This window comes from Callithrix jacchus, chromosome 13, assembly GCF_049354715.1.
Source record: "Callithrix jacchus isolate 240 chromosome 13, calJac240_pri, whole genome shotgun sequence".
NCBI classification, from domain to species: domain Eukaryota; kingdom Metazoa; phylum Chordata; class Mammalia; order Primates; family Cebidae; genus Callithrix; species Callithrix jacchus.
Genome location: NC_133514.1, coordinates 14,085,653 through 14,103,301, shown reverse-complemented (window position 1 = coordinate 14,103,301; position 17,649 = coordinate 14,085,653). Strand labels below are relative to the sequence as shown.

General features: G+C 51.4%; 1 protein-coding gene across 5 annotated transcripts; it reads right to left on the bottom strand.

The window, feature by feature from the left end:
• Window positions 1–71: 71 nt before the first annotated feature.
• On the bottom strand, window positions 72–17,171 carry CLU (clusterin). Of its 5 annotated transcripts, none has more exons than XM_035269922.3 (10): window positions 17,124–17,171; window positions 13,179–13,257; window positions 12,874–12,998; window positions 11,034–11,182; window positions 8,454–8,624; window positions 6,713–7,124; window positions 6,074–6,178; window positions 1,839–2,068; window positions 507–682; window positions 72–319 (listed from the first exon to the last, which is right to left on the bottom strand). In XM_035269922.3, exons 3-10 carry the CDS (start codon window positions 12,968–12,970, stop codon window positions 310–312), a joined length of 1,350 nt encoding a protein of 449 aa, XP_035125813.2. In that variant the 5' UTR covers window positions 12,971–12,998; window positions 13,179–13,257; window positions 17,124–17,171; the 3' UTR covers window positions 72–309. The 5 variants fall into 5 exon arrangements, with proteins under 5 accessions (XP_035125813.2, XP_078203308.1, XP_035125817.1 ...); XM_078347182.1 differs by lacking the exon at window positions 17,124–17,171 and adding an exon at window positions 13,548–13,778; XM_035269926.3 differs by lacking the exon at window positions 13,179–13,257.
• Between the last annotated feature and the right edge of the window lie 478 nt (window positions 17,172–17,649).

The window sequence follows — 17,649 nt, the reverse complement described above, 5'->3', positions numbered from 1 at the left end:
CCTCCCCCATAGCAAAATGAAGCAATGCCAGGAAACAGAAACTCATCATAAAGAGAGGAGCCTCTGAGCGCTCAGCTCACAAGACAGTTTTATTGAATTAGTTGCATGCAGGAGCAAGTCTTTTCTTCCCATGAGCAGCGGATATTAGAGTGCAGGATCCAGAGAAGGGAGAGGCTGGGCGAGGTTGGGGCCAGGAGGCTGGGGCCTGGTGACTTGGTGACATGCAGAGCTCTCTCTGGGGGGCTGCAGCTCATCTCAGGGGGAGCTGGACTCAGATGCCCCCGTGGGTGCAAAAGCAACATTCACCTCTCATTCCTCCCTGAAAGAAAAGAGTTACCACCAAAGTAAAGCATCCTCCAAAGGAAACATAAAAATCCTGGTGATTTCCTGGCTTTGTCTTGGGCTCTGGCTCCAGGCAGAGTCATTCCTACCAGGCGATAGAGTCGGCAGTTTTTGTGTTTTTTTTTTTGGCTACCAGAGACCCACAGGAGAGGCCCCCTGCTTACCGGTGCTTCTTGCGGTATTCCTGCAGCGCTTTCTCTGCCACAGTCTCCATGAATTTAGGGTTCTTCCTGGAAACTTCTACAGGGACCGTCACAGTGATGGGGTCAGAGTCAAAGAGCTTCACGACCACCTCAGTGACACCAGAAGGAACGTCCGAGTCAGAGGTGTGGGAAGCCACCTGGATGGAACAAAAGAGAAGAGCTGAAACGCTGTGCATGCGTTCTGCAGCAGAAGCTTCGGATGGGGAAGTCCTCCCGCTGCTCCGAGAAAACCTAGAGAGCCTACCCCAGCGCTTGCCACGCATCTAGACATCAGTACAGCTCAGTGGACAGAAGCGACCTGGTTCACAGACACTCGTGTGTTGAGGCAAATGCCATGCCATCTGCAAATGACCAGCCCGGGGAGCACCCCAGAGGATAAAAGTGGTTTCCAAACATTCATTCTGGGGAGCCATTGGTCAGACTAGAGCCAAAAAGGAATCCAAGGGGCTTGGAGGGAAGAAAGAAAAGAAAAAGAAGGGTTCCTAGTACTAGAAATAAGTTTTATTTTCTTTTTCATATTTTATTTTATTACCATATTATATTTTTTAGAGACAGAGTCTCCCTCTATTACCCAGGCTAGAGTGCAGTGGCCTGATTACAGCTCACTGCAGCCTCGACCTCTGGGCTCAGGCAGTCCTCCCACTTCAGCCTCCTGAATAGCTGGGACTACAAGTGTGTGCCACCACACCTGGCTGATGTTTGTATTTTTTTGTAGAGAGGGAGTCTTGTTATGTTGTCCAGGCTGCTCTAAACTGCCCTCAAGCAATCCTCTTGCCTCTGCCTCCCAAAGTGCTAGGATTATAGGCATGAGCCACTGTGTCTGGTCTAGAGAGAAAGTTTTTCTCACTGGTAGAGAATGATGTACCAATTCCTAAGCCATTTTACACCAGAAGCAGCCATGTAGCTTTGAGAAAAGAACAGAGGCTTCTGGTTTATTCACGGGTTTGTGCACCAAAAGGAAAACAACAGCAACAACAGAATCGAGGCTTTGCTGCCAGGCATCGACACAGGCTGTGCCGCCAGGCGCCAATGCGGGCTTTGCTGCCAGGCATTCGGGGTCAAATGCCCATCCCAGTCAGCGGTCAGCTCTCACACCTTGGGCAAACTTCGGACCTCTTTTACTTTGCTCCTCGGTTATATTTTGGCTCGGTGGTGAGGCTTCAAGGCCACAAGCACACCTAAGGTTTTCTATTTCCTGCCACCTGATAAGTGCTCGGTCAGAGGCACATGTGCCCCTGCTCCCAGGCACAGCGCGGGCTCCCAACCGCAGCGTGTGGCCGGGACACAGCTTACCGTGGTGACCCGCAGATAGTACTGGTCTTCGCCTTGCGTGAGGTTTGCCAGGCGGGACACCCAGCTAAACTGCTCGTTGAGCTGCTCCAGCAGGGAGGAGGTGTTGAGCATCTTCCACTGGTAGGACTGCAGCAGCTCGTTGTACTTCCTGGTCAACATCTCGGCCATCTGGAGGGAGTCGTTGAGCTCCCGCCGCAGCTGAGCTTGGGAGGGGTTGTCAGCCGAACAGTCTGCCCGGAGATGGAAGAAACGAAAGGCAGAAGTGTGAAGGGAAGGGTCCAGAGGGATAGAGCCATGAATGAATGGAGGTCCCACACGCAGCCGGGAGCGAAAGCAGTGCTCCCCTAAGGGAACAGCCACAAACTTTAGAATCATCCACAACCAAATAAAGGTTTTGCCTCAGAATGTGAATACGCTGCTTCTGTCATCCAAAAAGTCTTTTGGGGTTTTGTCTTTGTTGTTTGTTTGAGACAGAGTTTTGCTCTGTGGCCCAGGCTGGAGTGCAGTGGCGAGATCTTGGCTCACTGGAGCCTTTAATTCCCAGGCTCGGGCTATCCTCCATCCTCAGCCCCCTGAGTAGCTGGGACTGTAGTTACGTGCCATCACGCCCAGCTGATTTTTGTATTTTTTGTAGAGACGGGGTTTCTCCATGTTGCCCAGGCTGGTCTCAAACTCCTGGGCTCAACTGATCTGTTTGTGCTGGGATTACAGGTGTGAGCCATCACACTCAGCCTGAAGAGCCTTGCTCCGGAAAAATATGTCCACTGACCTAAACAGTGGTAACTGGTGACAGTGTTGACCACACTTCCAGAAGCACTGATCTCAAGTTCTCCATGTTCTCAGACCTAGAGTGGCTCTCACTGCCCTGGTCTCTCCCAGGAATCATTTCCAGAGAGGGGGAATATCACTCACAGCTGCCATTTATATGACATCTCCTGCGTCCCAGACACTGCAGAAGGTGCTCTCTGGATATCCCTCTTCTCTAGGAATTGGATCTGTTCTGACTGAAGGATTAGCACTCTATTTCACCAATAATAAAACTGAGGCCCACAGAAGGATTAATAAATAGCTTACCTAAAGCCATAGAAGAAAAGATGTCTGGGCCGAGGATTGAACCAGGGTCTTCAGCTCCTAAGCTTGGGCTCTGGATAATCCTCCAAGCTTGTCTTTTTTTTTTTTTTTTTTTTTTAAGACAGTTTTGCTCTTGTTGCCCAGACTGGAGTGCAATGGCACAACTTCGGCTCACTGCAACCTCTGCCTCCCAGGTTCAAGCAATTCTCCTGCCTCAGTCTCCAGAGTAGCTGGGATTTACAGGCACCTGCCACCACACCTGGCTAATTTTATGTATTTTTAGTAGAGATGGGCTTCACCATGTTGACCAGGCTGGTCTCAAACTCCTGACCTCAAGTGATCCACCCGCCTTGGCCTCCCAAAGTGCTGGAATTACAGGCACACACCACCATACCTGGCTGATTTTTTGTATTTTTAGTAGAGATGGGGTTTCACCATGTTAGCCAGGCTGGTCTTGAACTCCTGACCTCAGGTAATCTGCCCACCTCAGGCTCTCAGTGCTGGGATTACAGGCGTGAGCCAATGTACCCGAGCCAAGCTTGTCTTTTGAGCATGTCTGCAGAGGTAGCAGTTCTGGTGCCAAGAGTTCATGCAGCTGACATGCTGGCACGTGGTAGCCAGGGGTCTTTGCTCACCCACCAGCCTGCCCATGGCTGGTCACTGAGTTCATCAGGAGAGCAGCAAAAGAGAATTCACTCCTCTTGGCCCTGGACTGCAGGTTGTCAGATTCATTAAGAGCTGGAAACTTCCCACTAGCTCTTAAAACTACTGTTTTTCTCCCCTTAAATTATTTCAGAAATATCCAGAGGTGGGTACATCAGACACAACTGGTCAGGGGAAGGGAGATTTTGCATATGCTTCAGGATGATGACTGCAATCATTTACAGTAAAATACAATGTTAGGTGGGGAAAGAAACACAATGACAAGATGCAGTTTGAAAATAAACATGTAATAAATAATCTTCACTAGTTTACCAAAAAGTAACTTAAAAACAAGAAAAATCAGCTGGGTGCATTGGCTCGCACCTGTAATCCCAGCACTGTGGGAGGCTGAGGCAGAAGGATCACTTGAGGTCAGGAGTTTGAGACCAACCTAGCCACCATGATGAAACCCCATCTCTACTAAAAATATAAAAATTAGCCAGGCGTAGTGGTGCACGTCTGTAATTCCAGCTACTCAGGAGGCTGAGGCAGGAGAATGGCTTGAACCTGGAAAGCAGAGGTTGCAATGAGCTGAGACCACACCACTGCACTCCAGACTGCAATAGAGCAAGACCCTGTCTTAAAAAAAAAAAAAAATCCTTGGGTGTAGAGACTTAGTCTAGAATAGAGGTTCTCAACTGGGTGATGCTGTCACCCAGGGAGATTGGCCAGTTCTGAAGTTAGTTATCACAACAAAGAGGAGGAGCTACTGTCATCTAGTGCGTGGAGGCCAGGAATGCTGCTAAATACCCTGACATGCGCAGGGCAGCCCCCCACGACAAGCGATCACGTGGTCGGAAATGTCAGCACTGCTCACGCCTGTAATCCCAGCACTCTGGGAGGCCGAGGTAGGAGGGTCACTTGAGCCCAGGAGCTGGAGACCAGCCTGGGCAGCATAGCAAGACTCCCTCTCTACTAACAATAAAAGAATTAGCCGGGCATGGTGGTGCACGTCTGTGGTCTGTTACTTAGGAGCTGAGGCAGGAGGATCGACTGAGTCTGGGAGGTCTACGCTGCAGTGAGCGTGATGGTGCCACTGCACTCCAGGTAGGGTGACAGAGAGAAACTCTGTCTCAAAAAGAAAAAAAAAATGTTAATAGTGCTGAAATTGAGAAATCCTGGTTTAGAGCGCCCGGGCAGTACATGCTCATGTGGTTGCAAGTATCTCAAATAACAGTAGGCAGTCCTCATCAGTGGAGACCATTTACCTCAGCTGTTATCAATGACTGTCAAGATTGGCGCCAGGCCTGAGTCCAGGAGGTCGAGGCTGCAGCGAGCCATGATGGCGCCACTGCACCCCAGCCTGGGCGACAGAGAAAATGGGTGCCAGACATCCAATCTGGGCCGAGGCATCTGGCTGTCTTTTCTTCAGGCCCTAACGTGACTAACTTTCTTGCAGTGAAGTACCACGTAATTGATGCCACTCTGATATTTTTATAGAAAAAGCCCCAAGGCTTGGTTGTGCCCTCATCTACACCCTGCAACTTCAGCCTTTAAAGCACTACTGTTTATTTTGCAGTGGCTTCTAAAATTACAGGAGTGAGGCTAGGACTGTTTAACTAGGCCCTGGCAGCCTGCCATGGCAAACTCAAACTAGGCATTAAGAGCAAAGCCACCAGATTGATAAGGGGAAACAATTTACAAGGGGAGACAATTAACTCTTTCTGAGCATGCACAGCTGTGTGCCAGGAACTAGTCCAAATACCATCACAGCTGTTATCTCAAAGCAGAAAGTTAACCCATAACCAGTGCCGATGAAACAGACAGGGACAGTTGAAGGGAAATATTCCCTTTGCCTAGGGGAGCAACCAGCCAACCGAAGGGACTACTGCCCAGATACCGAGACCTGTGACTTCTGTGGCCAGAGGCATGAGGGGTCCCAGGAAAGAACACCGCACCCTGGTTAAGAACACTTCCCAAACACCTAGGAGTGAAGCCCAGCTCGCCTGCGTCTGGTCCATCTTGGATAAGTTCTTAACCTTTCTATGGCTTGGTTTCCTCAGAGGGTCATTCTGAGAAAATGAGGAAATATATGTCGAGTGTTTAGAACAGTGCTTGGCCTCTGGTAAGTTTTGTTAAACAAAATACATACTGTCTGCAATTTCATAATCTGCAGTGGAAAATGAAATGCCTACTGTGCTTGGCACTTGGAAACAGAATCACCGGGAGTCCCAGGGGGATGACTTTTTCCATCATGGGCCCGACGAGGTAGAGGCCACTTGTGCATCCCTAACGATGTCTCACTGACTTCAGGGAAAGCCTCGCATCTTCATCCCATTCTCAGATGAGGAACCCAAGCTGCATGAGGCTCAGGACCTGCCCTGGGCCACAGCTCAAAGGCCACAGATCTGGAATCCAAACGCTCATCTGTCTGACCCCATAAAGGTACACCAATGAGGCACCGGTGACCCCAGGACATGAGTGATTGGAGGGGACAGCTTGTGGTCTGAACCGCGACTCACCCACAGACAAGATCTCGCGGCACTTGTCACACTGGTCCTTCATCCGCAGGCAGCCTGTGGAGTTGTGGCGGATCTCCCTGCACACGGCTCGGTCATCGTCACCTTCTGGGGACACACAAGGGAAAAAGAGTCAGGCATCCAGCCAAGCAGAGATGGACCCCACTGATTCCTACTGTTATTTTTATTTATTTATTTATTTATTTTAGAGATAGGGTCTCGCTCTGTTGCCCAGGCTGGAATGCAGTGGTGCGATCATAGCTTACTGCAGCCTCCAGCTTCTAGGCTCAAGTGACTCTCCTGCCTCAGCCTCTAGAGTAGCTGGGACCACAGGTGTGCACTACCACACCCAGCTAATTTTTTAAGTTTTTATTTTTGTAGAGACAGGGTCTCACTATGTCGGCCAGGCTGGTCTCCAACTCCTGGCCTCAAGTGATCCTCCCACCTTGGCCTCCCAAAGTGCTGGTATCACGGGCATGAAGCCACCATGCCCAGCTCTGTTTTTTTCCTCTTTAAATAAGAATAACATCACCCTCGTGATATTGCTGGAGAAAAATCAAGATGACACTCTCTGGGCCCTCAGCCTGGTTCTCAGCATCTAACGGGTTACTCAAAAGGCTGTGAGCTTCCACCCCTTCTCACCTTGTATGGATTCCGGGAACTGGTGCTGGAAGGCTGGGCTGTGGAAGGGGACGTCCATGGCCTGCTGAGCCTCGTGTATCATCTCAAGGAAGGGCTGGAACATGGCGTGGAAGTTCAGGGGCTCGAATGGAGAGAAGGGCATCAAGCTGCGGACGATGCGGGACTTGGGAAAGAAGAAGTGAGGCCTCCGGTGGTGCAGGCTGAAGGGCAGGTAGTGGTAGGTGTCCTGGGGCTCCCGGGCGAAGAACCGGTCCTGGAAGAGCTCGTCCATGATGCTGGAGGCACGGCTGAAGCGGTCCTGCATGATGTCCAGCATGTGCGTCTGCTGCCGGTCGTTCTCCAGCAGTGAGTCGATGCGGTCACCATTCATCCAAAAATAGAAGGGCGAGCTCTGGTTCAGGAACTCCTCGAGCTGCGACAGCCGGCAGGGGCACAGTTAGGAGAAGCTCACCAAGGCCACAGCCTCCTGGTCTCCCACCCCTCCGTGAGCGAGGCCAGGCCCTGCCCATCGTGGTAACGGTCACACAGCACATGACCAACAGCCCAGCTGGGACTGGGCCCCAGCACCCCAACTGTCAGGTCCACGCCCTTCCTTCTACCTCCCTCCATGGAGGACCGTTTCGAGACACCTGGGAGGCCATGAGAGTCACAAGGCCCAACATTTCAGATTCTTCCACTATCATCTTTGGCCACCAATGATACCCACCCCTGCTCAGCTAAGGGCCAACTGGTATGACTTCAAGGATTAGAAGAACTCACTGAGTCCCAATCAAAAAAGCCCCACAGTGGAGGACAGAAGCAATACTAAGGTACTAAAAAATCTTACATTGGCTGGGCGTGGTGGCTCATGCCTGTAATCCCGGCACTTCAGGAGGCCGAAGCGGGCAGATCTCCTGAGGTCCGAAGTTCAAGACCAGTCTGGCCAACATGGCGAAACCCCATCTCTACTAAAAATGCAAAAATTAGCCAGGCGTAGTGCTGTGCACCTGTAGTCCCAGCTACTCGGGAGGCTGGGGCAGGAGAATCACTTGAACCCAGGAGACGGAGGTTGCGGTGAGCCGAGATTGCGCCATTGCACCCCAGCCTGAGCAACAGGAGCAAAACTCCATCTCAAAAACAAAAACAAAGAAAATCCTTACATTGGCTGAGCACAGTGGTGCACACCTGTAATTCCAATAATTCAGGAGGCCAAGGTAGGAGGATCACTTGAGTTTAGGAGTTTGAGACCAGCTTGGACAACATTGCAAAATCTCATGTTATAGAAAAATACAAAAATTAGCTGGGCATGGTGGCACGTGCCTATAGTCCCAGATACTTGGGAGGCTGAGGTGGGAGGATCGCCTGAATGCAGGAGGTCGAAGCTGCAGTGAACCATGATCACACCACTGCACTCCAGCCTGAGTGACAGAGTGAAACGCTATCTCAAAAAAAATATTCTTAAATCCTTCCACGTAAGTGGACACAGAGGTCTGCCATCCCATGGAGCGGTTTGTTATGTCATCCAGCTAAGCGCTGCTGTGTAAGAGTCTTCTAAGAGAAGGCAGATACCTGACTTACTTCCATTTGATGACTCCACTGTCTGCACTCCTGCTAGACATTACTAACGGAGCATGGCACTCTGGGCCCCATGAAGCCAGCCAGTACTAGTCAGCTGCGTCTGGCATGTGGAATGAAGCATATGTCACTAGGTTCCCTGCCTTCCCTACTCAGAGCTTTGGCTGCTCATGTGTCCCCTTTTCACCTGGCGGCCAACCAGGCCTGAGCCACTTCTGCAGACGCGTGCGTAGAACTTCATGCAGGTCTGTTTCAGGCAGGGCTTACACTCTCCCCAGAGGGCCGTCATGGTGTCATTGCACACTCCTGGAAACTCCTTCAGCTTTGTTTCTGATTCCCTGGTCTCATTTAGGGCATCCTACAGGAAGACACAAGGCTGGCTGAGCCACACAGAGACCACAGACTCACACACCCAAGGAGGTGCTGGGTGCCAGGCCCTCTGCCCCAGGGCAGGCCCTCTCACAGGCTGTCCACCCAGCGAGCAAGTGCCCACCCCTGCTCCGGCTCAGGCTTCCCCTCGTTCACGTACCGGAATCCCCTTCCCACCTGGCTTTAAGAATCCACCCATCCTTCAAGATCCAACTGTTCCCTAACTCCTGGAAGTTTCCCAACTCCTGGAACCCATGTGGATTCCACCTCTCTCTGACCTGGTGCGCTGATCAACTACTCGATGACTAACCTCTCACTGAAACCTAAATTTCTATTCTCTGCTTCTGGTGTTCGAATGTCATCTTCCAAAGCAGGCTGCAGGATCCCTGAATCTTGTCTTTCTATTGCAACCATGACCCCTGGCATGCAAAGGGATCGGCAGGCTTTCAACACCAAAGCCACACCAGCTATCAAAACTCTCTAATGGGCCCATGCCACTTGACCCAGTGATTCCCTAAGAATCTGTCTCAGGCTAGGCATGGTGGCTCGCACCTGTAATCCCAACACTGGGAGGCCGAGGCAGGCAGATTACTTGAGGTCAGGAGCTCGAGACCAGCCTGGCCAACATGGTGAAACCGTGTCTCTACCAAAAATACAAAAATTAGCTGGGTGTGGTGGTGCATGTCTGTACTCCCAGCTATTTGGGAGGCTGAAGCAGGAGAATCACTTGAACCTGGCAGGCAGAAGGTTGCAGTGAGCCGAGATCGAACCACAGCACTCCAGCCTCGGTGACAGAGCAAGACTCTGTCTCAGAAAAAAAAAAAAACAATAACAAAAAAGACTCTATCTCAAAGGAATCTCCTGACAAAGAAAAAGATGCCTAAAAATATTTGTTACAGTATGAATTTATGGCAAAAAAGTAATTCAGAATCAACCCAGATGTTTAAAAGTGAGAGACAGGTTAGACAAGCTGTGGTTCATACACAGGATACATGGTACATCATTATAAAGGATGTTTATAATCGATTTCGAATATTATTATATGTACCATTTGTGTTAAAAATTCATAATTTTGAATATAGCCACTGTCAAAAAAGCAGAAGAAAAGAGTAGGAAGGAATAGATCAAATGTTAACAGTGATTTGTCCCTGGGCAAAAGGATTACGGAGAAACGTTCCCTCTTCTACTTTTCTATATTGAAGTCTCTATGAATGAGTGTTAGTCTTCAAAAAAAAAAAAAAATTAGACTATCCACACCCCAGAGTTACTCGAGGTCTTTGTCCTACTCTATCACCCCCTGTCCCTTGCTGGGGTTGGACAACCCACCTCCCACTGAGCAAGATGCAAGTGCCACCCATGGTGCCTACTCCCTTTCCTTCTGGTTCACCTACTTCTCAACTAAGAAGGAGCAGGCTCTTTTCTCCAAATTTGATGTGCGTTATGAAACCAGAATTGTTGAATGTCAAACTCCAATGATAACCGCAAAAATGTGAGAACAGAACGTGCCCTTCCCCAGGAGCTATGTGAGGATTCTTATAGAATGGTGAGAACTGATACTGGTGCCAAGTAAGGGCATGAAGCTTGAAGAAAAGTTAGAGCCGCATCCGGGCCAACATTCCCTGAAGTGGCTCCCATGGAACTGTGCTCAACGCTGCCAGGAAGAAAAAAAGAAATTCCCTGGTCAATCCGGAAAACTGGGTTTCCTGGAGTTATACGGGTTTCTTTATTGCAGAACTTCTCAGAGCCTTTGAACTGCTTTTAACGTGCGTGATGGATCATGAACCTGGCAGGTAGCTACATCTTTGCATCTGAATTAGAGCGGCCACGAGAGTAGGTTTTTAGGATAATCTTTGGGAACTTGATTTCTTAAATAAGTTGTTCATTGAATTAAAGTGTTTTAGCTTTGTCGAATCACTAAGTGCAGGCTAGACCTGCTATATCACTACTGGCCTTAAGCTGTTTCTTTATGAAGGAGTCAAGAGCTCTGGGAAGATGTAGGGTGCAGAGTGTGTGCCTGCCTTAACCCGAACCGCATCACCCCTACTAGACAAGCTTCCTGAGGGTTGGACACCACCCCACTCCGGGCCCCTGCTGCCACCCAAACCAGAGCCTGCTTGGAGCCAGCACGTGGTCAGGGTTTAGAAACATCTATTGAAATGAATCTGGGCATTAGGCCCTGAGCCAGGCTCATAAGAAATCCAGATCCAAGACCTCACCCCCTGATGCTTTCAAACTCCAATAAACCTTCCCTCCTTCTTAACTTCGGCATCAGCTGACACAGCCTGGGAGGACTGTGGGTCACCATGGCAACCCAGCAAGGCACCGTGCTGTGACCCCCTCCCTCCTCCCCTCCCTCTGGTGGGATGGTCAAGGCTGGGCAGCCTTCTCGGCTCCTGACCTCTTTCTTCTTCTTGGCTTCCTCTAGGTTGCTAAGCAGTGTCTTGCGCTCTTCATTTGTTTTTTCTATGAGAGTCTTGATCTCTTTCACTCCGTTGACAGCATTTTGAATTTCCTTATTGACATATTTACTTCCCTGATCGGACATTTCTGCAAGAGAAGCGCAAGAGGTAGCATGAGGTGAGAGGAAGGGATGGCCTCGGGATATAACCCTGGAGTGAGCAGGAATGGCCAGAGAGGCCCGTTCAGTTAAGGGGCTGTCAAGGCTGGGATCCCCACCCCCCCCCCGCAGACAGCAGCACAGTCCCAGCCTTGACCTACACAGGCTCCCATCACAGGCCCCTTGCTCTCACTGCTCAGATTTGCAAACCATGGGAGCCGGTACACCCCGGGGGAAACGGCAGAGCTGTGCCCAGCCACTGCCATGTGCCCCTGGAGAATGAGCCGGGTGCAGAAGAAACTTGTCAAGGAAAAATATTTTTTAAAAACCCAGAAGTGGTCAGCTTTGAAGTATCAAAATATAAAATATTGTTATTTTGGACACAAGTCTTTCTAGAGTTCAGTTTAACCAGATGTGTATTTCTTTTTTCCAATGCACAGTGCCAGGTGACAGAAATAAGATGAGGAAATGACTAAGGCATAGCACTGGTGACAGATGCAGAGAAACACTGTGTCCCCTAAGTGCCACTTCACTGGTGCTTATCCCATGCCGAGCACTGCACCAAACACTTCATGTGCAGTTTACAGAATGCTCCAGCCCCACTACCATGCCCACTTTGCAGAGGGGGACATGGGAAGTGTGGTACGATAGAGGGTCCAAGTGTCAGTCAGGCAGGAGGAGTAGGTCCTGGAGGTCTATCATACAGGTGGTGCTTGTACTTAATAACACCATACTGTACCGGGAAGTTCGCTGAGAGTAGATTTTAAGCGTTCCTACCGCCCCACTGTAAAAGTAGTCATCATTTCCATGTATGTACATTTCAAGACATCATGTCATATACCTTAAATATACACAATTTTTATTTGTTCATTATCTCAATAAAACAGGGGTTGGGGAACGTGTCATGAGATCAAGAGAGTGACTCAGAGTCACCCAACTGAGAAGAAGTGGAACAGACTCACACCCAGGTCTGACTTGGGGTTTTTTTGTTTTGTTTTGTTTTGTTTTTGAGACAGAGACTCGCTCTGTCACCCAGGCTGGAGTGCAGTGGTGAGATCTCGGCTCACTGAGACCTCTGCCTCCTGGGTTTAAGCAATTCTCCTGCCTCAGCCTCCGGAGTAGCTGAGACTACAGGTGTCTGCCACCATGCCCAGCTAATTTTTGTAGTTTTAGTAGAGACAGGGTTTCACCATGTTGGCCAGCATGGTCTTGATCTTTTGACCTTGTGATTCTCCCACCTCGGCCTCCCAAAGTGCTGGGATTACAGGCTTGAGCCACTGAGCCTGGCCTGATCGGGGTTTTTAACAATGATCCTGCAGAAGCGGTCAGCTCCCAGGAGGGACAAACTCCAAACGGGAGAGGGATAAGAGCTCCAACGGTCCAGACACAGCTTCATGGAGGAGGCTTGGGAGCTGGGCCAAGGGGCCTGGGAAGGGAGCAGCTGAATGAAATGCAGCAGCCAGAACGGGCTTGGGAATTGCCTGCAAATGCCGACAGCCTGATGCCCACAGAGGCCTGGGAGCTGAGGCTCGGAGGGGGTCCAGACACAGACACCCAGATCCAGTGCACTAGATCAAATGGTCTGTAACACTCGGGGCGTGATAGAGAGGCCCTGAGTGGAGTCAGCAGCCCTGCGCTCTGACCTCACCACCCTGTGGAACATCATACTTGGTCTACTCACCCTGGAGCTCATTGTCGGAGACCGACTGGTCCCCCAGGACCTGCCCACTCTCCCAGGTCAGCAGCAGCCCCACAAACAGCAGCAGAGTCTTCATCATGCCTCTGATTCTGAGTCCTCGCACGCCTCTGTTTGCAGGAAACAGGAGACCGTCATGGGAACAGCTAGACAGCCTGCTGGCATCCTGCCCACCTGCCGCCTGCAGCAGCTCCCCAGGGTTTCACCGCCCTCGCTGTCCCCCCAGCTAGCACTGCTGCACTTTTATCCCTGAGGAAACAGGGGGAAAGGACCAGACTTGCCATGGATACCTCAAAAGAAAGCGATGGCAGGAAGTGCAAGGAGGGAGGGACCGCAGGACAGCAGCATCCAGTGGAGGAAACAAGAACCCTGGCATCAGAGGAGCCGGGCTATTTTCCAAGCCACATCCTCCCCTGCAATCATTGAGGCACACAGGCTTTCTGCATCCCGGCCTCCTTGTCCAGAGTGGCGTCGATCATGTCACACACTGAAAATATCTCCCTTGGGTCACGTATCCGTCCCTCCGCATGCCACCTCCACAGAGGGACTGCATCCCAGAGACCAGCCCCGTCCTCTGTGATGTGCCTCCATATCTTCCCCCAGCAGACACCCCCCCCATCCACCACAGCGCCGCAGCCCCCCGGAAGTCTCAACACTACCTGAACTTGATTTTCTTTGTTTTTCTGTCTCTCTCTCTTTTTTTTTTAAGAGACCAGGTTTCACTGTGTTAGCCAGGATGGTCTCCATCTCCTGACCTCGTGATCCGCCCACCTTGGCCTCCGAAAGTGCTGGGATTACAGGCATGAGCCACCGCACCCGGCCCACAAACTTGATTTTCAAGAGCCGGAGGCAGCAGCAGCTGCCCTCACACCGAATCCATCTGCATCCCTAGTGGGAGCTTTGGGCTGGGCTGCCTGTGCATTCAGGGGTAGAAGTAGTGGAAGCCAGGAAGGACAATTCCCTTCTAAGAGTACAGAGGGTTCACAGTGGCCCAAGGAGTAGGCTTCCCAGAGAAAGTCCTTTTGGAAGGATGAGTCCCTTTGCTCTGCCAGGCCCTCCACACGGCCCATCCCTCTAAGCCTACAGCAGGCTGCCCTGCCAGTGTTCCTGCCACCACTGGGCTGGCTACCCTGAGCCAAGGGGCACAGGCCACAACCCTGGTCTTACACAATGGACCCTTTCCCAGAAGCTGAGGCTGTTGCATAAAACAGAAACCCCTCCCCCTGTACCCTCTCCATCATCGCCCCTCCCAGAAACTGCTTATCTGAGCTCACTCATTTCCCATAACAGAACCAACAGGAAGGTGGGGTTCCCCTTCCTGAAATGGTTCACATCCAAAGCCAGCACAGCCCAACAGGCCCATCTGGACACTCGGTAGGACATTAATAAGGAGCACCTTTCATGAGAAGTAATCAGGCGCGCAGAGCCAGGGGGCAGCGTGGGAGAAGATATGGGTCAGCGCCTTCCCCAGAGACAGGGTGGGTGGCAGAGACCAGGATCACCAGGAAGGCTCTGGTCTCATGGGCTGTGCCCCAGCTGCCCACTGAGCCCTGAAATGCCTCCAGCAGGAGCCTTTGTCATGCCAGAGACACAAAAGCAGCCAGAAACACCCCTCTGCCAGGCGCCCCTGAAAGCAACAACTTCTGGAAAAAACCATTCAGACCTAGGTTCTGACCAGAAGACAGGGTGTTGGGCCCTGAAGAACAGGGTAGCCAAAGGCAAGATGCAGGAAAGTTCCAGACTCAGCAGCGGGCACAGAGTCTGCTCCAGACAGCCTGGGGTCCCTGGTGAGCCATCCAGCTCAGAGCTGGGAAGGGAGTCGTTCTCTCACCCAACCCATCTACCTTAGTGGGGAGGCTGAAGCCCATAGATGGCACAGGGCTCCCCATAGCCCACAGCATGCTTGTGGTAACCCCAGGATAAGAGCCCAGCCCTCCCAACCCCCACAGCCCAGTGTTCTTTGCTTGCTTCCAAGTCACTTAAATATCTGAACCTCAGTTTCTTCGCCTGTAAAATGGATCTAATCCAGACCTCAGAGAGGGGAACACATTCTGTAAACACTAGGGTCTTATGTAATGATAGTAAATCCCGACTGCTTCAAAATTAGTCTGAGGGCTGAGGCTTGGCATTGGCAGTGTCTAACCAACATGTCTAAAGAGGGGCAGGGAAACCAAGGCAGGCACACAGAGGCCACCTGTGGTCCCCCGGACTGTGTGGCTCTGCTTTGATGAAATGATTGACCACTTTTTAAAGTACTTATGAATCACTGCAGGCTGGTTATAATGTTAGTTCTGAGTCTGAATCTGCTTTTCCAGCCAGTCTGCAGGTGATATGGATGCTGCTGATCTGAGGAATGTTCTAGAACCATGGCTGCACAGCCGACCTCCCTTCCTTTGCTCGGACTCATCTCCCCACTCATCTCCTCTGCCTCCTGGGAGCCTGGCTGCCAGCTGCCCTGGGCGGAGGAGCCAGGCCAAGGCCAACGCACTAGCACGCAGCCTCATTCCCCAAGAAGGCTGAAACCACCCGACCTGGCTCCTTCTACCAGAAAAGGCCGGTTCTGCGGACAGAGGGGCTGTGCTGGGGAAGAGGAGGAGGAGGTAGGGTTGGGACCACGCTAACTTTAAGAGCAACTCTGTTCCAAGCACACCCTCCTGGGAGCTTTGAACTGAGCAGCTTCCCAAAAGGTTTCCAAGCAGGGCAGGTCTGGAGGCTTACGAAAATCAATGACATAGCCATGCGCCATCACGCCTGTAATCCCAGCACTTTGGGAGGCCGAGGCAGATGGATTACTTGAAGTTAGGAGTTTGAGACCAGCCTGGGCAAGGTGGTGAAACCCCGTCTCTACTATAAATACAAAAATTAGCCAGGTGTGGCGGCGTGCGCCTGTAGTCCCAGCTACTTGGGAGGCTGAGGCACGAGAACCACTTGAACCCAGATGGCTGGTGGAGGTTTCAGTGAGCAGAGATCATGCTACTGCACTCCAGCCTGGGTGACAGAGTGCGACTTAGTCTCAGAAAAAAAAAAGAAAAGAAAGAAAATCAATGACTGTGCACCGCGAGCTGTGGGGAGGACAGGAAGACAAGCTAAGAGGGCCCAGCTGGTGAGAGCTTCAAGCCCAAAGCCCCGCTCCCATCTGCCTTTTCAAATGGAGGAAACTAAACCAAAAAGAACATCAGAAAAATAGTCAGTCGCCTGTAATTCATAGCACCCGAGGCAGGTGTTAGCACTGTGGTCTGTTTCCTTCTGTCTTCTATGCAGTTTATACAACCAGATCCTTCACATTCACTATCTTCAAATATTATTTAAAAGCACACTTTCGTGGCTATGTAATGCTCCACTTTCTCATGGACCCAATGCCCAATCTTTACTATTCTCACAAAGATCGGGCATTTCAGTTGTGTCTAATGCCCCACTACTATTATAACTTACGTTCTCATGGGCATCTTTTTTTTATACTATCTGTACTTACCTTAAATTCCTAACTTCTCCCTTAAAAAAAAAGTCAGCTTTTTTTTTTTTTTTTAATCTAGGTCCGGAAATTCTGGAAGGTCAAGAGGCTTTTTGGCTCTAATCCCGATTCTGATACTTATTTGCTGTTTAGTGTTGGCACCAGTCCTAAACCTCGTTATCATCTGTAAGATGAGACCGTGGAATCGGAGATGGGAGGCCTGGGGGAGCTTGTGTGACTTAGGATTTCGGTGGTTGCAGCATATACTTAAATCCACAGCCTCATACTTACAGGCACAGGGTCCAGAGAGCTAGAGAATTTACAAGAAAACTGGATGACTCATGCATGCAAGCTGACAGCCACAACTGAGAGATCCGCATCTTGCATCTTCGCAGGGGACACGCTGCAGGAAGGAGCTCCGTACAGGCCAGCTCCGTCACCTGCTAGCCTGGGCCTCCCGCAACGCGGCAGGTCTCCAGGCCTCAGTTTCTCCATATTTGCGAAAGGATGATCATTATATCTGCTCCATTTACCCCCACCCCCCGCGCCCCAGAATTGTGGTTGGAGCTCCTACGCTCAGGCGGCGAGTGCGCTGGGCCCCTGGCTCAGCTGCCTGGTGACGGGGCTCCGGCCACCTCCCCTCCCTTGCTTCCTGGGCTCCATTGAAAGCCCAAGCGTTGTGACTGCGAGCTGTGTCATCTCTCCCTGCCTGGCTGCCACCCCCTGCCCACCCATCGTCCCGGTGTGGTCTGCGCAAGGGTAGGGAAGACGGGGGACATCTCACCGGTCAGCGGCACCCGGCGCCCGAGCACTCCTTCTGGCGACGCCGCGTGGTGAGCACCGGGAGGCGCCGTATTTATATTGCTGGGCTCGCACACACCCCCTTGGGGGCTGGCTGCAAACCTGTATGACTCACGCCCAAAGAATGCCGCGGAATGCAAGGGGAGCTTTCTGGAAGCCGGGTGGTGGGGGCTGGTGCAGCACCCGGCTAGAGGCGCCGGGGGGCGCATCGTCACCGCGAATGGCTATGCTGGCTCCAGGGGGGACCCTGGGATGAGGCCTTTCAGCGCCCCCCAACCTGGATACGGCCCCCCCAGGAGGGAAGAGCCTGAACTCGCGTGTCCCGCTGGGCGCCCCTCTCACGCGGTTAGCCCGGCCCTCTGTCCTAATCCAAAACGCAATTTCATGACCTCACAGTTCCCTGGGCTTATTGGCCAATTTAAATAGCAAAGAGTCAGACGTAATGAGGGTGGGTTGGAGAGGGTCCTGGTGCTGTAGAAGAGAGCACAGGAATTCTTGAAACGCCGACT